The sequence below is a fragment of the Rhinoraja longicauda genome, chromosome 41, assembly GCF_053455715.1.
Source record: "Rhinoraja longicauda isolate Sanriku21f chromosome 41, sRhiLon1.1, whole genome shotgun sequence".
Lineage (NCBI taxonomy): Eukaryota > Metazoa > Chordata > Chondrichthyes > Rajiformes > Arhynchobatidae > Rhinoraja > Rhinoraja longicauda.
Genome location: NC_135993.1, coordinates 1,173,139 through 1,193,500, shown reverse-complemented (window position 1 = coordinate 1,193,500; position 20,362 = coordinate 1,173,139). Strand labels below are relative to the sequence as shown.

The 20,362-nt window shown below is 49.9% G+C and overlaps 1 protein-coding gene across 1 annotated transcript in view; it reads right to left on the bottom strand.

The window, feature by feature from the left end:
- Positions 1-20,362, bottom strand: part of LOC144611706 (latent-transforming growth factor beta-binding protein 4-like) — an 81,791-nt gene that overhangs the window by 59,160 nt on the left and 2,269 nt on the right. The window contains exons 2-7 of the mRNA XM_078430938.1: positions 18,792-19,013; positions 16,209-16,465; positions 12,898-13,000; positions 8,136-8,186; positions 3,283-3,405; positions 899-1,063 (exon numbers count right to left, since the gene is read on the bottom strand). Of these exons, the coding sequence (XP_078287064.1) occupies positions 899-1,063; positions 3,283-3,405; positions 8,136-8,186; positions 12,898-13,000; positions 16,209-16,465; positions 18,792-19,013 (921 nt within the window). The remainder of the gene's footprint in view (positions 1-898; positions 1,064-3,282; positions 3,406-8,135; positions 8,187-12,897; positions 13,001-16,208; positions 16,466-18,791; positions 19,014-20,362) is intronic.

Here is a 20,362-nt window from a genome sequence, read left to right as displayed (position 1 = left end):
GGTTTTGATCTGTTCTTTTCACACCTTACTGGTTCCATATCTCATCTCCCCCTCCCCTGACTCTCAGACTGAAGAAGGGTCTCGACCCGAAACATCACCCATTCCTTCTCTCCAGAGATGCTGCCTGACCCGCTGAGTTACTCCAGCTTTGTGTGTCTGTCTTCGGTGTAAACCAGCGTCTAGCAGTTCCTTCCTACACATTACAGGTCGTGGTGTCTCACTCAAAGGGCTACCTGCCCCATGAGAGTGCAATACCTCCCCATGGTGATCCCTGTCAACTGACCTCAGTCAGTCAGGCGAACGACAACAAACATTCAGCAGAAGCAGCTTCATAACTTCTGCTGCCTCTAGACGGAAGACGAATAAGAGTGCAATACAGAGGCAGCCCCAAACCACTGAGGATCTCACACCATGTTAACCCATTTCACCTGAGTCACCTGCAAAGATACCAGAGGAGCAAGATGAACCACTCCATCGAAATCGCCTGTGCTGAAGTGTAGTACGCAAAGGAGCGTGACGTCCGCCACTTTAGTAAGCAAACCCCGCCGCTCGCTCTGCCTCTCGCAGTGTAATCAGTGTTTGTGGGGGAACTGTGTGTGTGAAGATACCATTAAAATGCAGAATATATCTCATCTGTCAACTCACAGATTGTTGTTATTTTTCTTTTTAAACGTTTCTGCAAGTTTCTGCAAGTTTCTGCAAGTTGCTGCAGGTTGCTGCAGGTTGCTGCAAGTTTCTGCAAGTTGCTGCAGGTTGCTGCAAGTTTCTGCAGGTTGCTGCAAGTTTCTGCAGGTTGCTGCCTACTAAAATAGCCGCCGCGACGCACTACGGTTTTTAGGGTCGAGTGGTCTATCTTGCTCTGCTCTATTATCTTTGGTCACCTGTGCCGGCAGGTTACCTGTGCCAGCCGCTGGGCATCTTTGGCAGCTCGGACCCCAGGCTTTGCCCACACGGCTGCAGCAGCAGATCTGTTTGGTGATGTTCAGGACAACGGGCAGAGAGCAAGAGCTGCCTCTCCAAATACGATAGCACGGCCCCCTGGTCAGCGATATAACCTGCTGTGCTGGAGTACAGAAACACGCATCAGAAAACCCAGACACGCACAGTAACACAGGTCCCTGGTCAACGATATAACCTGCTGTGCTGGAGAACAGAAACACGCATCAGAAAACCCAGACAGTAGTTTAATTGGTGAATTGTCCCTAGTGTGCATAGGATAGTGTGAGTGAGTTTGTACGTTCTCCCCGTGACCTGCATGGGTTTTCTCCGAGATCTTCATTTCCCCCTGCACTCCCAAGTCTTACAGGTTTGTAGGTTAATTACCTTGGTGCCTTTACCACCTCAGACAGCTGAGGAAATTCAGAGTCTCTCTGAGGATCCTTCAGTGCTTCTACTCTGGGGCTGTAGAGAGCATCCTGTCCGGCAACATCACAGTCTGGTTTGGGAACAGCTCTGCCCAGGACAGGATGGCCCTGCGGAGAGTAGTGCGTTCGGCTGAACGCACCATGGGAACTACACTCGTCCCCCTGCAGGACCTATACATCAGGAGGTGCAGATCCAGAGCCAGCAACATTATGGGGGACCCCTACCACCCCAGCAACGGACTGTTCCAGCTGCTACGGTCAGGCAAACGCCTCCGCTGTCACGCTGTGACGGAGTTTCTTCCCACAGGCCATCAGGACTATATCTCCAGGGACTAAATTACTGTATTAATTTATTTTTTGTGTTGTGTCTTTTAAAAAAATTGTTCTATTCTGTTTTGTAGTTGAGCACAATCCGCAGGCGTTGGCACTTTCATTTCACTGCACACCGTGTGTGTGTACGTGACAAATAAACTTGACTTGACTTGGTGTTGATGTAAACTGTCCCCAGTGTGTGTAGGACAGTGTTAGTGTGCGGGGATCGCTGGTCGGTGCAGACTCAGTGGGCCGAAGGGCCTGTTTCCGTGCTGTATCTCTAAACTAAAAGTAAACGCGAGCATCAACAAGACTTCAGCATTGATCTCGATGTCACAGCAAACCGTGGGTCACAGGTTACCACTGGCCTCTAACTCAGTGATTGCTTTAGTTTAGCTGAGAGTTACAGCGCAGAAACAGGCCCTTCGGCCCACTGAGTCCACACCTGCCAGCGATCCCCGCACACTAACACTATCCTACACCCACTCGTGCCAATTTACATTTACACCAAAGCCAATTAACCTGCACGTCTTTGGAGTGTGGGAGGAAACCGGAGCACCCGGAGAAAACCCACGCGGGTCAGGGGGAGAACGTGCAAACTCCGTACAGACAGCGCCCGTAGTCGGGATCAAACCCAGGTCTCTGGCGCTGTGAGGCAGCAGCTCTACCCGCTGCACCACCGTGCCGCCCTAGTTTAGTTTGATTAGTTGAATTAGTTTGTACCTCCAGACAATCATCCACTGACTGGTTAGCACAAAACAAAAGCTTTTCACTGTACCTCGATACACTTGACAATAAACTGAACTGAACAGTGTGGTGAGGGATAGAAACATAGATAATAGGTGCAGGAGGAGGCCATTCGGCCCTTCGGGCCAGCATCGCCATTCAATATGATCATGGCTGATCTTCTAAAATCAGTACCCCGTTCCTGCTTTCTCCCCATACCCCCTGATTCCGTTAGCCCTAAGAGCTACATCTAACTCTCTCTTGAATACATCCAGTGAATTGGCCTCCACTGTCTTCTGTGGCAGAGAATTCCACAGACTCACAACTCTCTGGGTGGAAAGGTTTTTCCTCATCTCAGTCCTAAATGGCCGACCCCTTATTCTTAAACTGTGTGTGGCCCCTGGCTCTGGACTCCCCCAACATTGGGAACATGTTTCCTGCCTCTAACGTGTCCAACCCCTTAATAATTTTATACGTTTTGATAAGATCCCCTCTCATCCTTCTAAATTCCAGTGTATACAAGCCTAGTCGCTCCAGTCTTTCAACATATGATAGTCCCGCCATTCCAGGAATTAACCTAGTAAACCTATGCTGCACGCCCTCAATAGCAAGAATATCCTTCCTCAAATTTGGAGACCAAAACTGCACACAGTGCTCCAGGTGCGGTCTCACTAGGGCCCTGTACAACTGCAGAAGGACCTCTTTGCTCCTATACTCAACTCCTCTTGTTATGATCCTTAAAGAGTGTTATATGTTTTGATAAGATCCCCTCTCATCCTTCTAAATTCCAGTGAATACAAGCCCAGTTGACCCGTTCTTTCATCCACAAGGCAGACTGGTTTAGTGGGGTGTGACTTGTCCTGATGGCTTGATGACTTACAGATGCAACGACTCTTGGAAGTGTCCTGCACGAAGCCTGGGTTACAGATACACCTGTAGCTGCCCTTCATGTTCACACACTTGCCATCCTGACAGGTCCTCGGCAAGCCACACTCGTCGATGTCTGCAAGAAACAAGACCAAAGTTTAAGCTCCCCATGGTCAAAAACTTATTTCTACTTTTATTTAGTTTAGTTTTCGAGATACAGCGCGGAAACTGGCCCTTCGGCCCACCGAGTCCGCGCCGACCAGCGATCCCCGCACACTAACACTATCCTACACCCACTGGGAACAATTTTACACTTACATCAAGCCAATCAACCTACAAACCTGCACGTCTTTGGAGTGTGGGAGGAAACCGGAGCACCCGGAGAAAACCCACGCAGGTCACGGGGAGAACGTACAAACTCCGCTCAGACAGCACCCGTATTCAGGATCAAACCCAGGTCTCTGGCGCTGTGAGGCAGCAGCTCTACCCGCTGCGACACCGTTTTACGTGAGTTGCCACATTGATGGTTGGGGTCTGTAAGCGGCTATTTTGCACTTTGATTCTATCCCAAGATTATTTTTCATAAGAGAAGAAAATATTGTAAAGAAAAAGGTCTGGATGTGTCATCTGTTTTACCCATCGGCAAAGTTAATACGAAGGCAGACACAAAATGCTGGAGTAACTCAGCGGGTCAGGCAGCATCTCTGGAGAGAAGGAATGGGTGACGTTTCGGGTCCAGACAATGTCCCGCCCCCTCCCCTAACATCAGTCTGAAGAAGGGTCTCGACCCGAAACGTCACCCATTCCTTCTCTCTCGAGATGCTGCCCGACCCGCTGAGTTACTCCAGCATTTTGTGTCTACCTTCGATTTAATCCAGCATCTGCAGTTTTCTTTCCTAAGCAAAGTTAATACTCTGTAATCCCCACTTGCCTGTCTATACAGAACAGTCCTTTCCAGTAGCAGCGTTATGATCTGATGTCTGGCACTGTACGAACAGCAGAAGGTTTCTTATACATGTTCCCAACAACTTCTACAGATGTGTCTTAGATAGTATTTTATCAGGAAGCATCACAGCGCGGTTTGGGAACATCTTCATCCAAGACCGCAAGGAATCGCACAGAGTTGTGGACACAGCCAAGACCATCACACAAACCAACCTCCCTTCCATCGACTCCATCTACACCTCACGCTGCCTCGGCAAGGCCAGCAGCATCATCAAGGACCAGTCTCACCCCGGCCACTCCCTCTTCTCCCCTCTCCCATCGGGCAAGAGGTACAGAAGTGTGAAAACGCACACCTCCAGATTCAGGGACAGTTTCTTCCTGGCTGTTATCAGGCAACTGAACCATCCTACCACAACCAGAGAGCAGTGCTGAACTACTATCTACCTCATTGGTGACCCTCGGACTATCCTTGATCGGACTCAACTGGCTTTATGGCTGTTAAGAGGTTATGGGGAGAAGGCAGGGGAATTTTTTTTTAGATTTAGATTTAGAGATACAGCGTGGAAACAGGCCCTTTGGCCCACCGTGTCCGTGCCGCCCAGCGATCCCCGCACACTAACACTATCCTACACACACTAGGGACAATTTTTTAAAACATTTGCCCAGTCAATTAACCTACATACCTGTACGTCTTTGGAGTGTGGGAGGAAACCGAAGATCTCGGAGAAAACCCACGCAGGTCACGGGGAGAACGTACAAACTCCGTACAGACGGTGCCTGTAGTCAGGATCGAACCTGAGTCTCCGGCGCTGCATTCGCTGTAAGGCAGCAACTCTACCGCTGCGCCACCGTGCGGTTAGGAGCGAGAGATAGATCAGCCATGATTGACTGGCGGAGTGGACTTGATGGGCCGAATGGCCTAATTCTGCTCCTATCACCTATGACCTTTATCTTGCACTAAACGTCATTCCCTTTATCATGTATGTATCTGTACACTGAATGGTTTGATTGTAACGTATAGGAAAGAAAACTGCAGATGCTGGTTTAAATTGAAGGTAGACACAGAGTGCTGGAGTAACTCAGCGGGTCAGGCAGCATCTCTGGAGAGAAGGAATGGGTGACGTTTCGGGTCGAGACCCTTCTTCAGACTTGTCTTTCCACTGACTGGACCCTTACGACTGTCACCCAGCTACACTAGTCCCACCTGCCCGCGCTTGGTCCATATCCCACCAAACCTGTCCTATCCATGTAACCTGTCCTTGCCAATAGACAATAGACAATAGGTGCAGGAGGAGGCCATTCGGCCCTTCGAGCCAGCACTGCCATTCAATGTGATCATGGCTGATCATTCTCAATCAGTACCCTGTTCCTGCCTTCTCCCCATACCCCCTGACTCCGCTATCCTTAAGAGCTCTATCCAGCTCTCTCTTGAATGCATTCAGAGAATTGGCCTCCACTGCCTTCTGAGGCAGAGAATTCCACAGATTCACAACTCTCTGACTGAAAAAGTTTTTCCTCATCTCAGTTCTAAATGGCCTACCCCTTGTTCTTAAACTGTGGCCCCTTGTTCTGGAATAATCTTGCCATAATTCTCCATTGTGTGGAGGAGGGAGGGCCAGGAGGTGTTGTCAGAGACTACCTGACATCACCCACCACCGCTGTTTGCAGCGGCTTCGTGTCTCAAGTGAAGCCAGTTCTTCTAAACAACAGCCATATAAGGGAGGAAATGTGAAGGTTTTGTTGGGTGAAGTCGTGTGTCCCCACCAGGCGAGGCCCAGTGCTGCCTCCATGCCCTGCTACTTCATTTCGGTTCATAGAAACATAGAAACATAGAAAATAGGTGCAGGAGTAGGCCATTCAGCCCTTCGAGCCTGTACGCACCGCCATTCAATATGATCATGGCTGATCATCCAGCTCAGTAACCTGTACCTGCCTTCTCTCCATACCCCCTGATCCCTTTAGCCACAAGGGCCACATCTAACTCCCTCTTAAATATAGCCAATGAACTGGCCTCAACTACCTTCTGTGGCAGAGAAACTACCTTCTGTTCCAAACTGTTCTTAGAAAATTTAACACGGCAAAGTTGGAATTGGATACAAGATAGTTGGGAGGAATGTGGGTAATGCTCAAGGAGGTATTTATTTCACAAAATACTAGAGTAACTCAGCGGGTCGGGCAGCATCTCAGGAGAGAAGGAATGGGTGACGTTTCGGGTCGAGACCCTTCTTCAGAATGCACAAGGAGTGTGGACTGTGGCAACTGAACCATCTTACCACAACTAGAGAGCAGTCCTGAACTACTATCTACCTCTTTGGTGACCCAATAGACAATAGGTGCAGGAGGAAGCCATTCGGCCCTTCGAGCCAGCACCGCCATTCAACGTGATCATGGCTGTTCATTCTCAATCAGTACCCCGTTCCTGCCTTCTCCCCATACCCCCTGACTCCGCTATCCTTAAGAGCTCTATCCAGCTCTCTCTTGAATGCATTCAGAGAATTGGCCTCCACTGCCTTCTGAGGCAGAGAATTCCACAGATTCACAACTCTCTGACTGAAAAGTTTTTCCTCATCTCAGTTCTAAATGGCCGACCATCTTAAACTGTGGCCCCTTGTTCTGGACTCCCCCGACATTGGGAACATGTTTCCTGCCTCTAACGTGTCCAACCCCTTAATAATCTTATACGTTTAGATAAGATCTCCTCTCATCCTTCTAAATTCCAGTGTATACAAGCCTAGTCGCTCCAGTCTTTCAACATATGGCAGTCCCGCCATTCCGGGAATTAACCTAGTAAACCTACGCTGCACGCCCTCAATAGCAAGAATATCCTTCCTCAAATTTGGAGACCAAAACTGCACACAGTACTCCAGGTGCGGTCTCACTAGGGCCCTGTTAGCACGCAACAAAAGCTTTTCACGGTACCTCGGTACACGTGACAATAAACTGAACTGGACATGCAAGTAGGCTTTGCTGCCCTCAGGTCCCTGCACCACCTGTAGAAGAATTGTGACCCTAAAACACGCTCCACAGTTGGAATTGGCTACGCACGAGGCAGGATACGAGTTATTGGGAGGAATGTGGGGAATGTACAAGGAGTGTAGACTGTGACGCACATCTATAGCGACCTGTTCCTTCCTGGTGATGTGGGCAGGAATCTCCAAATGCCGGCGTTAATCCCCGTGCCCAGGTGCTGCTTGGAGGAATTACTGACCCACATGACCTCACAGTCATTTCCACTGGAATCGCCTTCGAGTTTAAGGATTCCGGCTACTTCCATAACCTCACAGTCTGGCTAAGTACATCATTCTGAAATTCTAAGCCTGACGAAGGGTCTCGACCCGAAACGTCACCCATTCCTTCTCTCCAGAGATGCCGCCTGACCCACTGAGTTACTCCAACACTCTGTGAAACGTCACCTATCCATGTTTTCCACAGATGCTGCCTGACCCGCTGAGTTACTCCAGCACTCTGTGAAACGTCACCTATCCATGTTCTCCAGAGATGCTGCCTGACCCGCTGAGTTACTCCAGCATTGTGTGTCTAGGTTGGATTCTGAGTTCAGTTTATTGTCACGTGTACCGAGGTACAGTGAAAAGCTTTTGTTGCGTGCTAACCAGGCAGTGGAAAGATAATACTCTACAGTGTACAGATGTGGCTTTGGTGTAGCGTGCTGTACAGTTGTACAGATGTGGCTTTGCTGTGTGATCTGTCCCAGCCTGGTCAGCGCTCTGCATTGAACTGGCACCCTGTGTAAGGAGAAGCAATAAGGATGGTACAACTCAGAGAAAAGAGAACAGACAAGCGTATAGCATGGAACAGACCATTCGGCCCACAATGACACATGGCAATAAAACACTGTTGCCTCTTGGTTACGGAGAGGAGGGGAGAGGAGAGGAGAGGAGAGGAGAGGAGAGGCTCCATTACCTTGACATTCGCCATCTGCCATCTTCTGGAATCCTTGCAGACAGTCATTTTCTGTAGAATAAACGATCGTATTAATAAGCAAGGACAAAATATACAACTGGGTGGCTTGTGGGAACTTTGACACAGTGGGTAGAGCTGCTGCCTCACAGCGCCAGAGATCCGGGTTTGATCCTGCTGTCTGTACGGAGTTTGTACGTTCGCCCCGTGACCTGCGTGGGTTTTCCCCAAGATCTCCCGTTTCCTCCCACATCCCAAAGACTTGCAGGTTTGGAGATTAATTGGCTCGGGTAAAATTGTAAATTGTCCCTAGTGTGTGTAGGATAGTGCTAGTGTGTGGGGATCGCTGGACTCGTTGGGCCGAAGGGCCTGTTTCTGTGCTGTATCTCTAAACCAAACTAAATTGAAATAAACAAAACTTGATAAAGGCTGACCTCAAGGCACATCCAGGCAACTGAACCATCTTACCACAACTAGAGAGCAGTCCTGAACTACTATCTACCTCTTTGGTGACCCTACCCATGATCGGACTTTGCTGGCTTTGCCTTGCACTAAACGTTATTCCCTTATGTGCCTGTACACTGTAAATGGCTCATTGTAATCGTGTGTTGTCTTTCTGCTGACTGGTTAACACGCAACAAAAGCTTTTCACTGTACCTCGGTACACGTGACAATAAACTAAACTGGACATGTAGGCTTTGCTAACCTCAGGTCCCTGCATTGCCTGTAGAATAGTTGTAACCATACACCGAACAGCCAAAACATCATGCCCACCTGCCTAATATGCTGTTGGTCCTCCGTGTGCAGCCCCATACGCAGCAGGGTGCGATGCACTGTGTATTGTGACACATTCCTCCCGTGACCACCATTAACATTTTCTGTGACTTGTGCCACAGTCGACCTTCTGTCGGTTCGGACCAGACGGGATAGCCTTCGTTGCCCTCGCGCATCGATGAGCCTTGGGCGCCCAACACCCTGCCTGTCGCCGGTTTGTGGTTTGTCCCGCCTCGGACCACTGTCGGTCGGTCGGTACTCACCACTGCTGACCGGGAGCACCCCACAAGCCTTGCCGTTTCACAGATGCTCTGACCCAGTCGTCTGGCCATAACAATTTGGCCCTTGTCAAAATGGCTCGGGTCTTTACTCCTGCCCATTTCTCCTGCATCCAACACATCAACTTCAAGAACTGACTGCTGCCTAATATATCCCACCCCTTGACAGGTGCCATTGTAACAAGATAATCAATGTTATTCACTTCGCCTGTCAGTGGTCATAATGTTTTGGCTGATCGGTGTATAACAAGCTCCACAGAAGCAGCAATCTGTTCACGATCACATACCTCGCCTGCAAGAACTAATCAATCTGATCTCCACAGTTTACACCAGCTGTCCACAAACAATTACCTCAATCAGTCCAAATTGTGGCACCAATCAGAAAATTCAGCATTGATTCTTTAGGACACACTTTGTTTGAAGTTTGGCTTCAGTGATTTCAGAGAGGGGAAATTAAATAAAGTGTGTAGGAAGAAACTGCAGCTGCTGGTTTAAGTAAGTGATCGGAGCAGAATTAGGCCATTCGGCCCATCAAGACTACTCCGCCATTCAATCATGGCTAATCTATCTCTCCCTCCTAACCCCATTCTCCTGCCTTCTCCCCATAACCCCTGACACCCGCACTAATCAAGAATCTATCTATCTCTGCCTTACAAAATACCCATTGACTTGGCCTCCACAGCCTTCTGTGGCAAAGAAGTCCACAGATTCACCACCCTCTGACTATAGAAATTCCTTCACATCTCCTTCCTAAAGGAACGTCTTTTAATTCTGAGGCTGTGCCCTCTAGTCCTAGACTCTCCCACTAGTGGAAACATCCTCTCCACATCCACTCTATCCGGGCCGCTCACTATTCCGTAAGTTTCAATGATTATACCGAAGATCAACACAACACTCTGGAGTAACTCAGCGGGTCAGGCAGCATCTCTGGAGAACAATAGACAATAGGTGCAGGAGGAGGCCATTCGGCCCTTCGAGCCAGCACCGCCATTCAATGCGATCATGGCTGATCATTCTCAATCAGTGCCCCGTTCCTGCCTTCTCCCCATAACCCCTGACTCCGCTATCCTTAAGAGCTCTATCTAGCTCTCTCTTGAATGCATTCAGAGAATTGGCCTCCACTGCCTTCTGAGGCAGAGAATTCCACAGATTCACAACTCTCTGACTGAAAAAGTTTTTCCTCATCTCAGTTCTAAATGGCCTACCCCTCATTCTTAAACTGTGGCCCCTTGTTCTGGACTCCCCCAACATTGGGAACATGTTTCCTGCCTCTAACGTGTCCAACCCCTTAATAATCTTATACGTTTCGATAAGATCGCCTCTCATCCTTCTATATTCCAGTGTATACAAGCCTAGTCGCTCCAGTCTTTCAACATATGACAGTCCCGCCATTCCGGGAATTAACCTAGTAAACCTACGCTGCATGGATAGGTGGCGTTTCACAGAGTGCTGGAGTAACTCAGCGGGTCAGGCAGCATCTGTGGAGAACATGGATAGGTGACGTTTCACAGAGTGCTGGAGTAACTCAGCGGGTCAGGCAGCATCTGTGGAGGAAAGGAATGGGTGACGTTTCGGGTTGAGACCCTTCTTCAGACTGAAAGATGGTGAAGGCCAGAACTAGACAGGGCCGGCAACAGATGACCTCAGGAAGGGTGGAGCCCACAATGGCCCCTTGTTGGCTGGGGAAGTGGTAATGACAGGGATACAAGGATGGGAGGGTCCTGAATGATCCTAAAGCCGAGTGAAGCAGATTACAACATTATGAGGAGGGAGCTCGGGAGAATAAATTAGGAGCAGTTGGGGAAATCCATATGTGACATGTGGAAGTCATTTAAAAGCAAATTAATCAAAGTTCAAGACCAGCACGTTCCAGCGAGGAGGAAGTTTAAGGATTGTACAGAAAGAGAACAGAGAACACAGAAGTGTACAGCATGAAAGAAGGCCGCTCGGCCCGCGATATCTGTGCTGAACATTATGCTAAAATAAACTAACCTCTTATGCCTAAGATGGACAAAATGCTGGAGTAACTCAGCGGGTCAGGCAGCATCAGTGGAGAGAATAAATGGGTGATGTTTCAAAAACGTCACCCATTCCTTCTCTCCAGAGATGCTGCCTGTCCTGCTGAATTACTCCAGCGTTGTGTGTCTTTCTTCGGTTTAAACCAGCATCTGCAGTTCCTTCCTACAAACCTCATATGCCTGTCCTGACCCTCCATCCCACAAGCCTGTGTAAAGGCCTCTGGTAAACCTCCTCCTCTCCGAAGCTCGCCCGCTCCTTCCTGTAATGGAGCGACCAGACCTGCACGCAATACTCCAAAGCTCGGTACAGACAAGCACCTATGGTCAGGATCGATCCCGGGTCTCCGGCGCTGTGAGGCAGCAGCTCTACCCGCTGCACCACCGGGCCGCCTACAACTTCACAACATCATAAGTGATAGGAGCAGAAATATGCCATTCGGCCCATCAAGTCTACTCCGCCATTCAATCATTCCAACATATCATCCACCAACATTTCCGTCACCTACAACGGGACCCCACCACTGGCCATATCTTCCCATCCCCTCCCCTCTCTGCGTTCCGCAGAGACCGTTCCCTCCGCAACTCCCTGGTCCACTCGTCCCTTCCTACCCAAACCACCCCAACCCCGGGCACTTTCCCCTTGCAACCGCACGAGATGCAACACCTGTCCCTTTACCTCCCCCCTCAACTCCATCCAAGGACCCAAACAGTCTTTCCAGGTGAGACAGAGGTTCACCTGCACCTCCTCCAACCTCATCTATTGCATCCGCTGCTCTAGATGTCAACTTATCTACATCGGCGAAACCAAGCGCAGGCTCGGCGATCGCTTCGCTCAACACCTGCGCTCGGTCCGCATTAACGCAACTGATCTCCCGGTGGCCCAGCACTTTAACTCCCCCTCCCATTCCCAGTCTGACCTCTCTGTCATGGGCCTCCTCCAGTGCCATAGTGAGGCCCGCCGGAAATTGGAGGAGCAGCACCTCATATTTCGCCTGGGCAGTTTGCGGCCCGGTGGTATGAACGTCGACTTCTCCAACTTCAGATAGTTCCTCTGTCTTTCCCTTCCCCTCCTCCTTCCCAGATCTCCCTCTATCTTCCTGTCTCCACCTATATCCTTCCTTTGTCCCACCCCCCTGACATCAGTCTGAAGAAGGGTCTCGACCCGAAACGTCACCCATTCCTTCTCTCCCGAGATGCTGCCTGACCCGCTGAGTTACTCCAGCATTTTGTGTCTACCTTGTGGCTAGACAACCATTTGTGACCTCCCATAGCTCTGTGCATAAGTCTGTGAATAAATACCTTCGATTTTTGTGAATAAATACCTTCGATTTGTACCAGCATCTGCAGTTATTTTCTTATACTATCTATTTCTTCCTTAGAAATATCCACTGACTTGTGGCCTCCACAGCTGTCTGTGGCAAAGAATCCCACAGATTCACCACCCTCTGACCAAAGAAATTCCTCCTCATCTCCTTCCTAAAAGAACGTCCTTTAATTCTGAGGCTGTGCCCTCTAGTCCTAGACTCTCCCACTAGTGGAAACATCCTCTCCACATCCACTCTATCCAAGCCTTTCACTATTTTGTACGTTTCAATGAGGTCCCCCCTCATTCTTCTAAATGTAGAGACATGGAGACATGGTGGGCCGGTGCTGACAAACGCTCACCTTGTGTGCAGGTGAGAGGACCACACTCACCTGGAGACCTTGGGCACATGGTGCACTCCGAAACGCCCCAGCCAGCTCCTCCTCCGCGGCAGCAGTGGTCCCTGGTACGCAGGCCAGTCAGAGGGGCTGCACACTGTGGCCAGAGAGAAAGCAAGAAGCATTTGGTGGGGGCAGACACAGCTTTGACAGTCCCGTGCCATCAGAAACCCAATCGCACAATAGTTCTCTCAACGCAATGCATTTAAAAGCAGTTTCCCCAACAACAACGCAAATGGTATTTCAGGGTCATTTCACCTCCCTCAGAAATAGACACACAGAGACACAGACACTGACACACAGACACACAAAGACACAAAGACACAGAGAGACAGAGACACAGAGACACAGAGACACAGAGACTGAGACACACAGAGACACACAGAGACACACAGAGACACACAGAGACACACAGAGACACACAGAGACACACAGAGACACACAGACAGAGACAGAGAGACAGAGAGACACAGAGACACAGAGACACACACACAGACTCAAAGACACAGAGACCACTGATACAGAGACACAGAGACGCAGAGACGCAGAGACGCAGAGACGCAGAGACACAGAGACACAGAGACACAGAGACGCACAGAGAGACAGAGACGCAGAGACACAGAGACACAGAGACACTGAGACACAGAGACACAGAGACACAGAGACACTGAGACACTGAGACACAGAGACACAGAGACACAGAGACACTGAGACACTGAGACACAGAGACACAGAGAGACAGAGAGACTGAGACACTGAGACAGAGAGACAGAGACACAGAGAGACACTGAGAGACACTGAGAGACGCAGAGACGCAGAGACACAGAGACAGAGACAGAGACACAGAGACACAGAGACACAGAGACAGAGACACAGAGACACAGAGACACAGAGACAGAGACACTGAGACACAGAGACACAGAGACACAGAGACAGAGACACTGAGACACAGAGACGCAGAGACACAGAGACAGAGACAGAGACACAGAGACACAGAGACACAGAGACAGAGACACTGAGACACAGAGACACAGAGACACAGAGACACAGAGACACAGAGACACAGAGACACAGAGACACAGAGACACAGAGACACAGAGACAGAGACACTGAGACACAGAGACACTGACAGAGACACAGAGACACAGAGACACAGAGACACAGAGACAGAGACACTGAGACACAGAGACACTGACAGAGACACAGAGACACAGAGACACAGAGACACAGAGACAGAGACACTGAGACACAGAGACACTGACAGAGACGCAGAGACACAGAGAGAGACAGAGACACAGAGACACAGAGACACAGAGACACAGAGACACAGAGACACTGACAGAGACGCAGAGAGACACAGAGAGAGACAGAGACACAGAGACACTGAGACACAGAGAGAGACAGAGACACAGAGACACAGAGAGAGACAGAGACACAGAGACACTGAGACACAGAGACACAGAATCATAGACATACACATGGAGACATGAGACAGTCGGAGACACAGAGACACTGACACAGAGAGACACAGAGAGACACAGAGAGACACAGAGAGACACAGAGAGACACAGAGAGACACAGAGAGACACAGAGACACAGAGAGACACAGAGAGACACAGAGAGACACAGAGAGACACAGAGACACAGAGAGACACAGAGACACAGAGACACAGAGACACAGAGAGACACAGAGACACAGAGACACAGAGACACAGAGACACAGAGCGTACAGCACCCGTAGTCAGGATGGAACCCGGGTCTCTGGCGCTGTGAGGCAGCAGCTCTACCCGCTGCTCCACAAGAACCACTTGGGCTTCACAGCCAGAGATTTAACAACTCTTCATTCTGTCACGCAGATATTAGTGTGAAGAATCTTCCCAAAAATCCAACACATTGAGTTTTCCACTTACTGATCAAAGGTATTTACAGACAACGCTTGGTGGAACTTGTGGTTAGATGTGTGCAGGGGGGAACTGCAGATGCTGGTTTACACCGAAGATAAGACACAAAATGCTGGAGTAACTCAGCGGGACAGGCTGAGGGATAGTCTCGACCCGAAACGTCACCCATTCCTTCTCTCCCGAGATGCTGCCTGTCCCGCTTTGTGTCTATCTTGTGGCTAGACAACCATTTGTGACCTCCCATAGCTCTGTGCATAAGTCTGGGACATGAGTCTATTTCAACAGCACCAAATGCTCTAACTCTCAGATATAGAAACATAGAGAAAGTTTCTTTTCACACACAGAGTGGTGAATCTGTGGAATTCTCTGCCACAGAAGGTAGTTGAGGCCAGTTCATTGGCTATATTTAAGAGGGAGTTAGATGTGGCCCTTGTGGCTAAAGGGATCAGGGGGTATGGAGAGAAGGCAGGTACGGGATACTGAGTTGGATGATCAGCCATGATCATATTGAATGGCGGTGCGTACAGGCTCGAAGGGCCGAATGGCCTACTCCTGCACCTATTTTCTATGTTTCTATGTCCCCAGTGTTTTGTCGGGTAGTGTATCGCTGGTCAGCACGGACCTGGTGGGCCGAAGGGCCTGTTTCCCCGCTGTATCTCCAAACTAAACGAAGCACAACTCTAGCCTTCAAAACCCTTTGTAATCTGGGCTAATATGAAAATAATTGATTATGTGTTCAAAATGGTTTGGGTAAAATGGACTACGTTGTAACCTTGTCAGCGCCCTTTAGGTGGCGCCTCTTTGCATACCGTGGGTGTGCAAAACACAGAATATCACTGCGACTTGTCACATGTGACAATGAAGTTTCATCCATCCATCCCCCCATCCACCCACCCACCCACTCATCCACCCACCCACTCATCCACCCACCCATCTATCCCACCCACCCACCCACCCACTCATCCACCCACTCATCCACCCACCCATCTATCCCACCCACCCACCCATCCACTCATCCACCCACTCATCCATCCATCCCCCCATCCACCCACCCACCCACTCATCCACCCACCCACCCACTCATCCACCCACCCACCCACCCACCCACTCATCCACCCACTCATCCATCCACCCATCTATCCCACCCACCCACCCACCCACTCATCCACCCACTCATCCACCCACCCATCCACCCACCCACCCACCCACCCACTCATCCACCCACTCATCCATCCACCCACCCATCCACCCACCCACCCACCCACTCATCCACCCACCCACGCACCCACCCACTCATCCACCCACCCACTCATCCACCCACCCATCTATCCCACCCACCCACCCACCCACTCATCCACCCACTCATCCATCCACCCACCCATCCATCCATCAGCCATTTCCCACCTGTCCACTTGTGATCTCAGTGAAGCAATAACCAAAGGGATAGTCGCCGCCCGACGGTGGAGTGGAGGCGAGCAGGCTCAGTTGTTCTTGCGTTGCCTCGTCTTTAGGGTCCCTCTGAAAGGTCCCCCCTCGCGCAGTGCCTTGCTGAGCAGAGTGGCCGCCCCTTGCTCCATCCACCTGCGAGACCTGGTGGACCTTCACCTGCACCTCAGGTGGGTGGTTGACTCGGAGATCAACAATCGACGGTGCCTGTTGACCTGTAGGTATCACCACAGCGTTTGCAATGAGAAATCACTGTCCCACGAGACCTGCGGACCTTTCACCGTCCGGCGCGGCCTGGGCGGGATTATCTCCGCCCGGCGGGGGCTTCAATGTCGGGAGCCCCGACCGCCCCGACGTGGCAACTTCAACAGCCTGACCGCAGGAGAAGACGACAGGGGAAGAGAAAAGACACTCTGGCCTTCCATCACAGTGAGGAGGAGACTGGAGGAGACTCACTGTGATGGATGTTTCTTTTTGTTTGGTGTTGGTTTGTGATTGTGTGTGAAATTGCTTATTTTTATTGCTCTTATTGTTGGACTGTGGGTGATGAAATTTCGTCCAAAAGATGGGGGGGGGGGGTTTGGATGACAATAAAGGTTATTCTGATTCTGATTCTGATTCGGGAGTTGGGTTTATCTGAAGAAGGGTCTCGTCCTGAAACGTCACCCATTCCTTCTCTCCAGAGATGCTGCCTGTCCCGCTGAGTTACTCCAGCTTTTTGTGTCTATCTGTCCATGGCAAATGGATTGGGACATCATTGTTCAATACGTGAGAGGAGTCACAAATCAATGAGGAGTTAAGTTTGGTTTATTCTCATGTGTACTGAGGAACAGAGGAAAGCTTTCAGTTCTAGTTTAGCTTTTAGTTTAGAGTTACATGGTGGAGGCAGGTCTTTCGGCCCACCGAGTCCGCACACAAGGGCCAGTTTCCACACTGTATCTCTAAACTAAACTAAGCTTTTAGATAGGCACACAAGATTAGTTTAACCTGGCATCTTGTTCAACATGGGCATTGTGGGCCGAAGGGCCTGATCCTGTAGTTTAGTTTAGTTTAGAGATACAACAAGGAAATAGGTCCTTAGACCCACTGGGTCCGCACCGACCAGCGATCCCCACACACTAACACTACCCTACACACACTAGGGACAATTTATGTTTATACCTAGTCAATTAACCTACAAACCTGTACGCCTTTGGATTGTGGGAGGAAACCGGAGAGAGATCTTGGGGTAAACTCACACAGGTCACGGGGAGAATGTACAAACTCCGTACAGACGGCGCCCGTAGTCGGGATGGAACCCGGGTCTCCGGCGCTGCAAACATTGCAAGGCAGCAACTCTACCGCTGCGCCCTTCACTGTGCTATGTTCTGTTGTTGATGCACGTGTGGGAGCGACTAGGCTTGTATACACTGGAATTTAGAAGGATGAGAGGAGACTGAAAGGAAGCATGCAGGTACAGCAGGCAGTGAAGAAAGCCAATGGAATGTTGGCCTTCATAACAAGAGGAGTTGAGTATAGGAGCAAAGAGGTCCTTCTGCAGTTGTACAGGGCCCTAGTGAGACCGCACCTGGAGTACTGTGTGCAGTTTTGGTCTCCAAATTTGAGGAAGGATATTCTTGCTATTGAGGGCGTGCAGCGTAGGTTTACTAGGTTAATTCCCGGAATGGCGGGACTGTCGTATGTTGAAAGGCTGGAGCAATTAGGCTTGAATACACTGGAATTTAGAAGGATGAGGGGGGATCTTATTGAAACATATAAGATAATTAGGGGATTGGACACATTAGAGGCAGGAAACATGTTCCCAATGTTGGGGGAGTCCAGAACAAGGGGCCACAGTTTAAGAATAAGGGGTAGGCCATTTAGAACTGAGATGAGGAAAAAAAAATTCAGTCAGAGAGTTGTGAATCTGTGGAATTCTCTGCCTCAGAAGGCAGTGGAGGCCAATTCTCTGAATGCATTCAAGAGAGAGCTAGATAGAGCTCTTAAGGATAGCGGAGTCAGGGGGTATGGGGAGAAGGCAGGAACGGGGTACTGATTGAGAATGATCAGCCGTGATCACATTGAATGGCGGTGCTGGCTCGAAGGGCCGAATGGCCTCCTCCTGCACCTATTGTCTGTTGTCTATTGTCTATTGTAATGTGTGATGACCGCCCTCCACCAACACTAGGTAAAATAATGGCCAGTGTGTAGGAAGGAACTGCAGATGCTGGTTTAAACCGAAATAGACACAAAGTGCTGGAGTAACTCAGCGGGACAGGCAGCATCTCTGGAGAGAAGGAATGGGAGACGTTTCAGGTCGAGACCCTTCTTCAGACTGGTTAGGGATAAGGGAAACGAGAGGTACAGACGATGAGATGGAGAGATAAAGACGATGAGATGGAGAGATAAAGAACAATGAATTAAAGACATGCAAAAATGTGACGATGATAAAGGGAACAGGCCATTGTTGGGTGTTTGTCGGGTGAAAGCGAGAGGCTGGCGTGATGTGGGTGGGGACGGATGGCTGGCGTGATGTGGGTGGGGACGGATGGCTGCCCTTACTTTGGGCTTGGCGTCGTTGGTTGGACAGAGGCAGAGTGTAGACGCTTTGTATCCGGCTGTTGGGTGCTGAGCCCGGCCTCTTCGTCGGGAGGCTGGTGAGGGCTTGGCTGTTGGTCGCCACAGTGGGGATGTTGCAGAGTCTTCCCGTGAACCCGTGCGGGCAGAGGCAGCGGTCCCGGCGAACGCACACCCCTCCATTCTGGCATCTCAATGGGCAGAGAACTGGGCAGCAAAGCAGAAGGACATCGTTAGCAGATGCACGGAGTCATTTATTTGCAGAACACTTACTTCTCGGATCATGGGATCTCCTGGTTGCCAACCATTTCCACCCCCCTTCCCATTCCCACACGGACCTAGAGACTGAAAATAACTGCAGATGCTGGTACAAATCGAAGGTATCACAAAATGCTGGAGTAACTCAGCAGGTCAGGCAGCATCTAGGGGAGAGGGAATGGGTGACGTTTCGGGTCGAGACCCTTCTTCAGACTGGAAACGTCAGCCATTCCCTCTCTCCTAGATGCTGCCTGACCTGCTGAGTTACTCCAGCATTTTGTGATAGTCTGAAGGTGGTTCTTGACCCAAAACATCGGCCATTCCTTCCTTCCACAGATGCTGCCTGTCCCGCTGAGTTACTCCAGCACTTTATGTCCATCTTCGGTGTAAACCAGCACCTGCAGTTCCTTCCCATTCCCACACTGACCTTTCTGTCCTGGGCCTCCTCCACTACCAGTGTGAAGCCCAACTCAAATTGGAGGAACAGCACCTCATATTTCGCTTGGGCAGCTCACACCCCAGTGTTATGAACAATGAATTCTCTAATTTTAAGTAACTTATCTCACATTCCCCTCTCCAATCAATCTCCATTGACTTGGCCTTCATGGTCTTCTGTGGCAGTGAATTCCACAGATTCACCACCCTCTGATGAAATAAATTCCTCCTCATTTCCTCTCTAAAGGTACGTCCTTTAATTCTGAGGCTGTGCCCTCTGGTCCTAGACTCTCCCACTAGTGGAAACATCCTCTCCACATCCACTCTATCCAGTTTTGCAGGTTTACTGGTGTATGAGGGTGTAGACACGGTGGGCCGAAGGGCCTGTTTCCGCACTGTATCTCTAAAGTCGAAAGGCTTTCGGTGAAGAAAGGTCTCGACCCGAAACGTCACCCATTCCTTCTCTCCCGAGATGCTGCCTGACCTGCTGAGTTACTCCAGCATTTTGTGAATAAAAAGCTTTCAGTGAGATCACTTCTTATTCTTTAAAACGCAAACTGATGGAAGAATGGGTCAACTGGGCTTATATTCACTCGAATTTAGAAGAATGAGAGGGGATCTTATTGAAACATATTTATTGAGGGATTGGACAAGCTAGATGCTGGAAAAATGTTCCCCATGGTGGGGGAATACAGAACCAGGGGTCACACACAGTTTAAGAATAAGGGTTCGGCCATTTAGGACTGAGATGAGGAAGAACTTTTTCACCCAGAGAGTTGTGAATCTGTGGAATTCTCTGCCACAGAAGGCAGTGGAGGCCAATTCACTGAATGTTTTCAAGAGAGAGTTAGATTTAGCTCTTA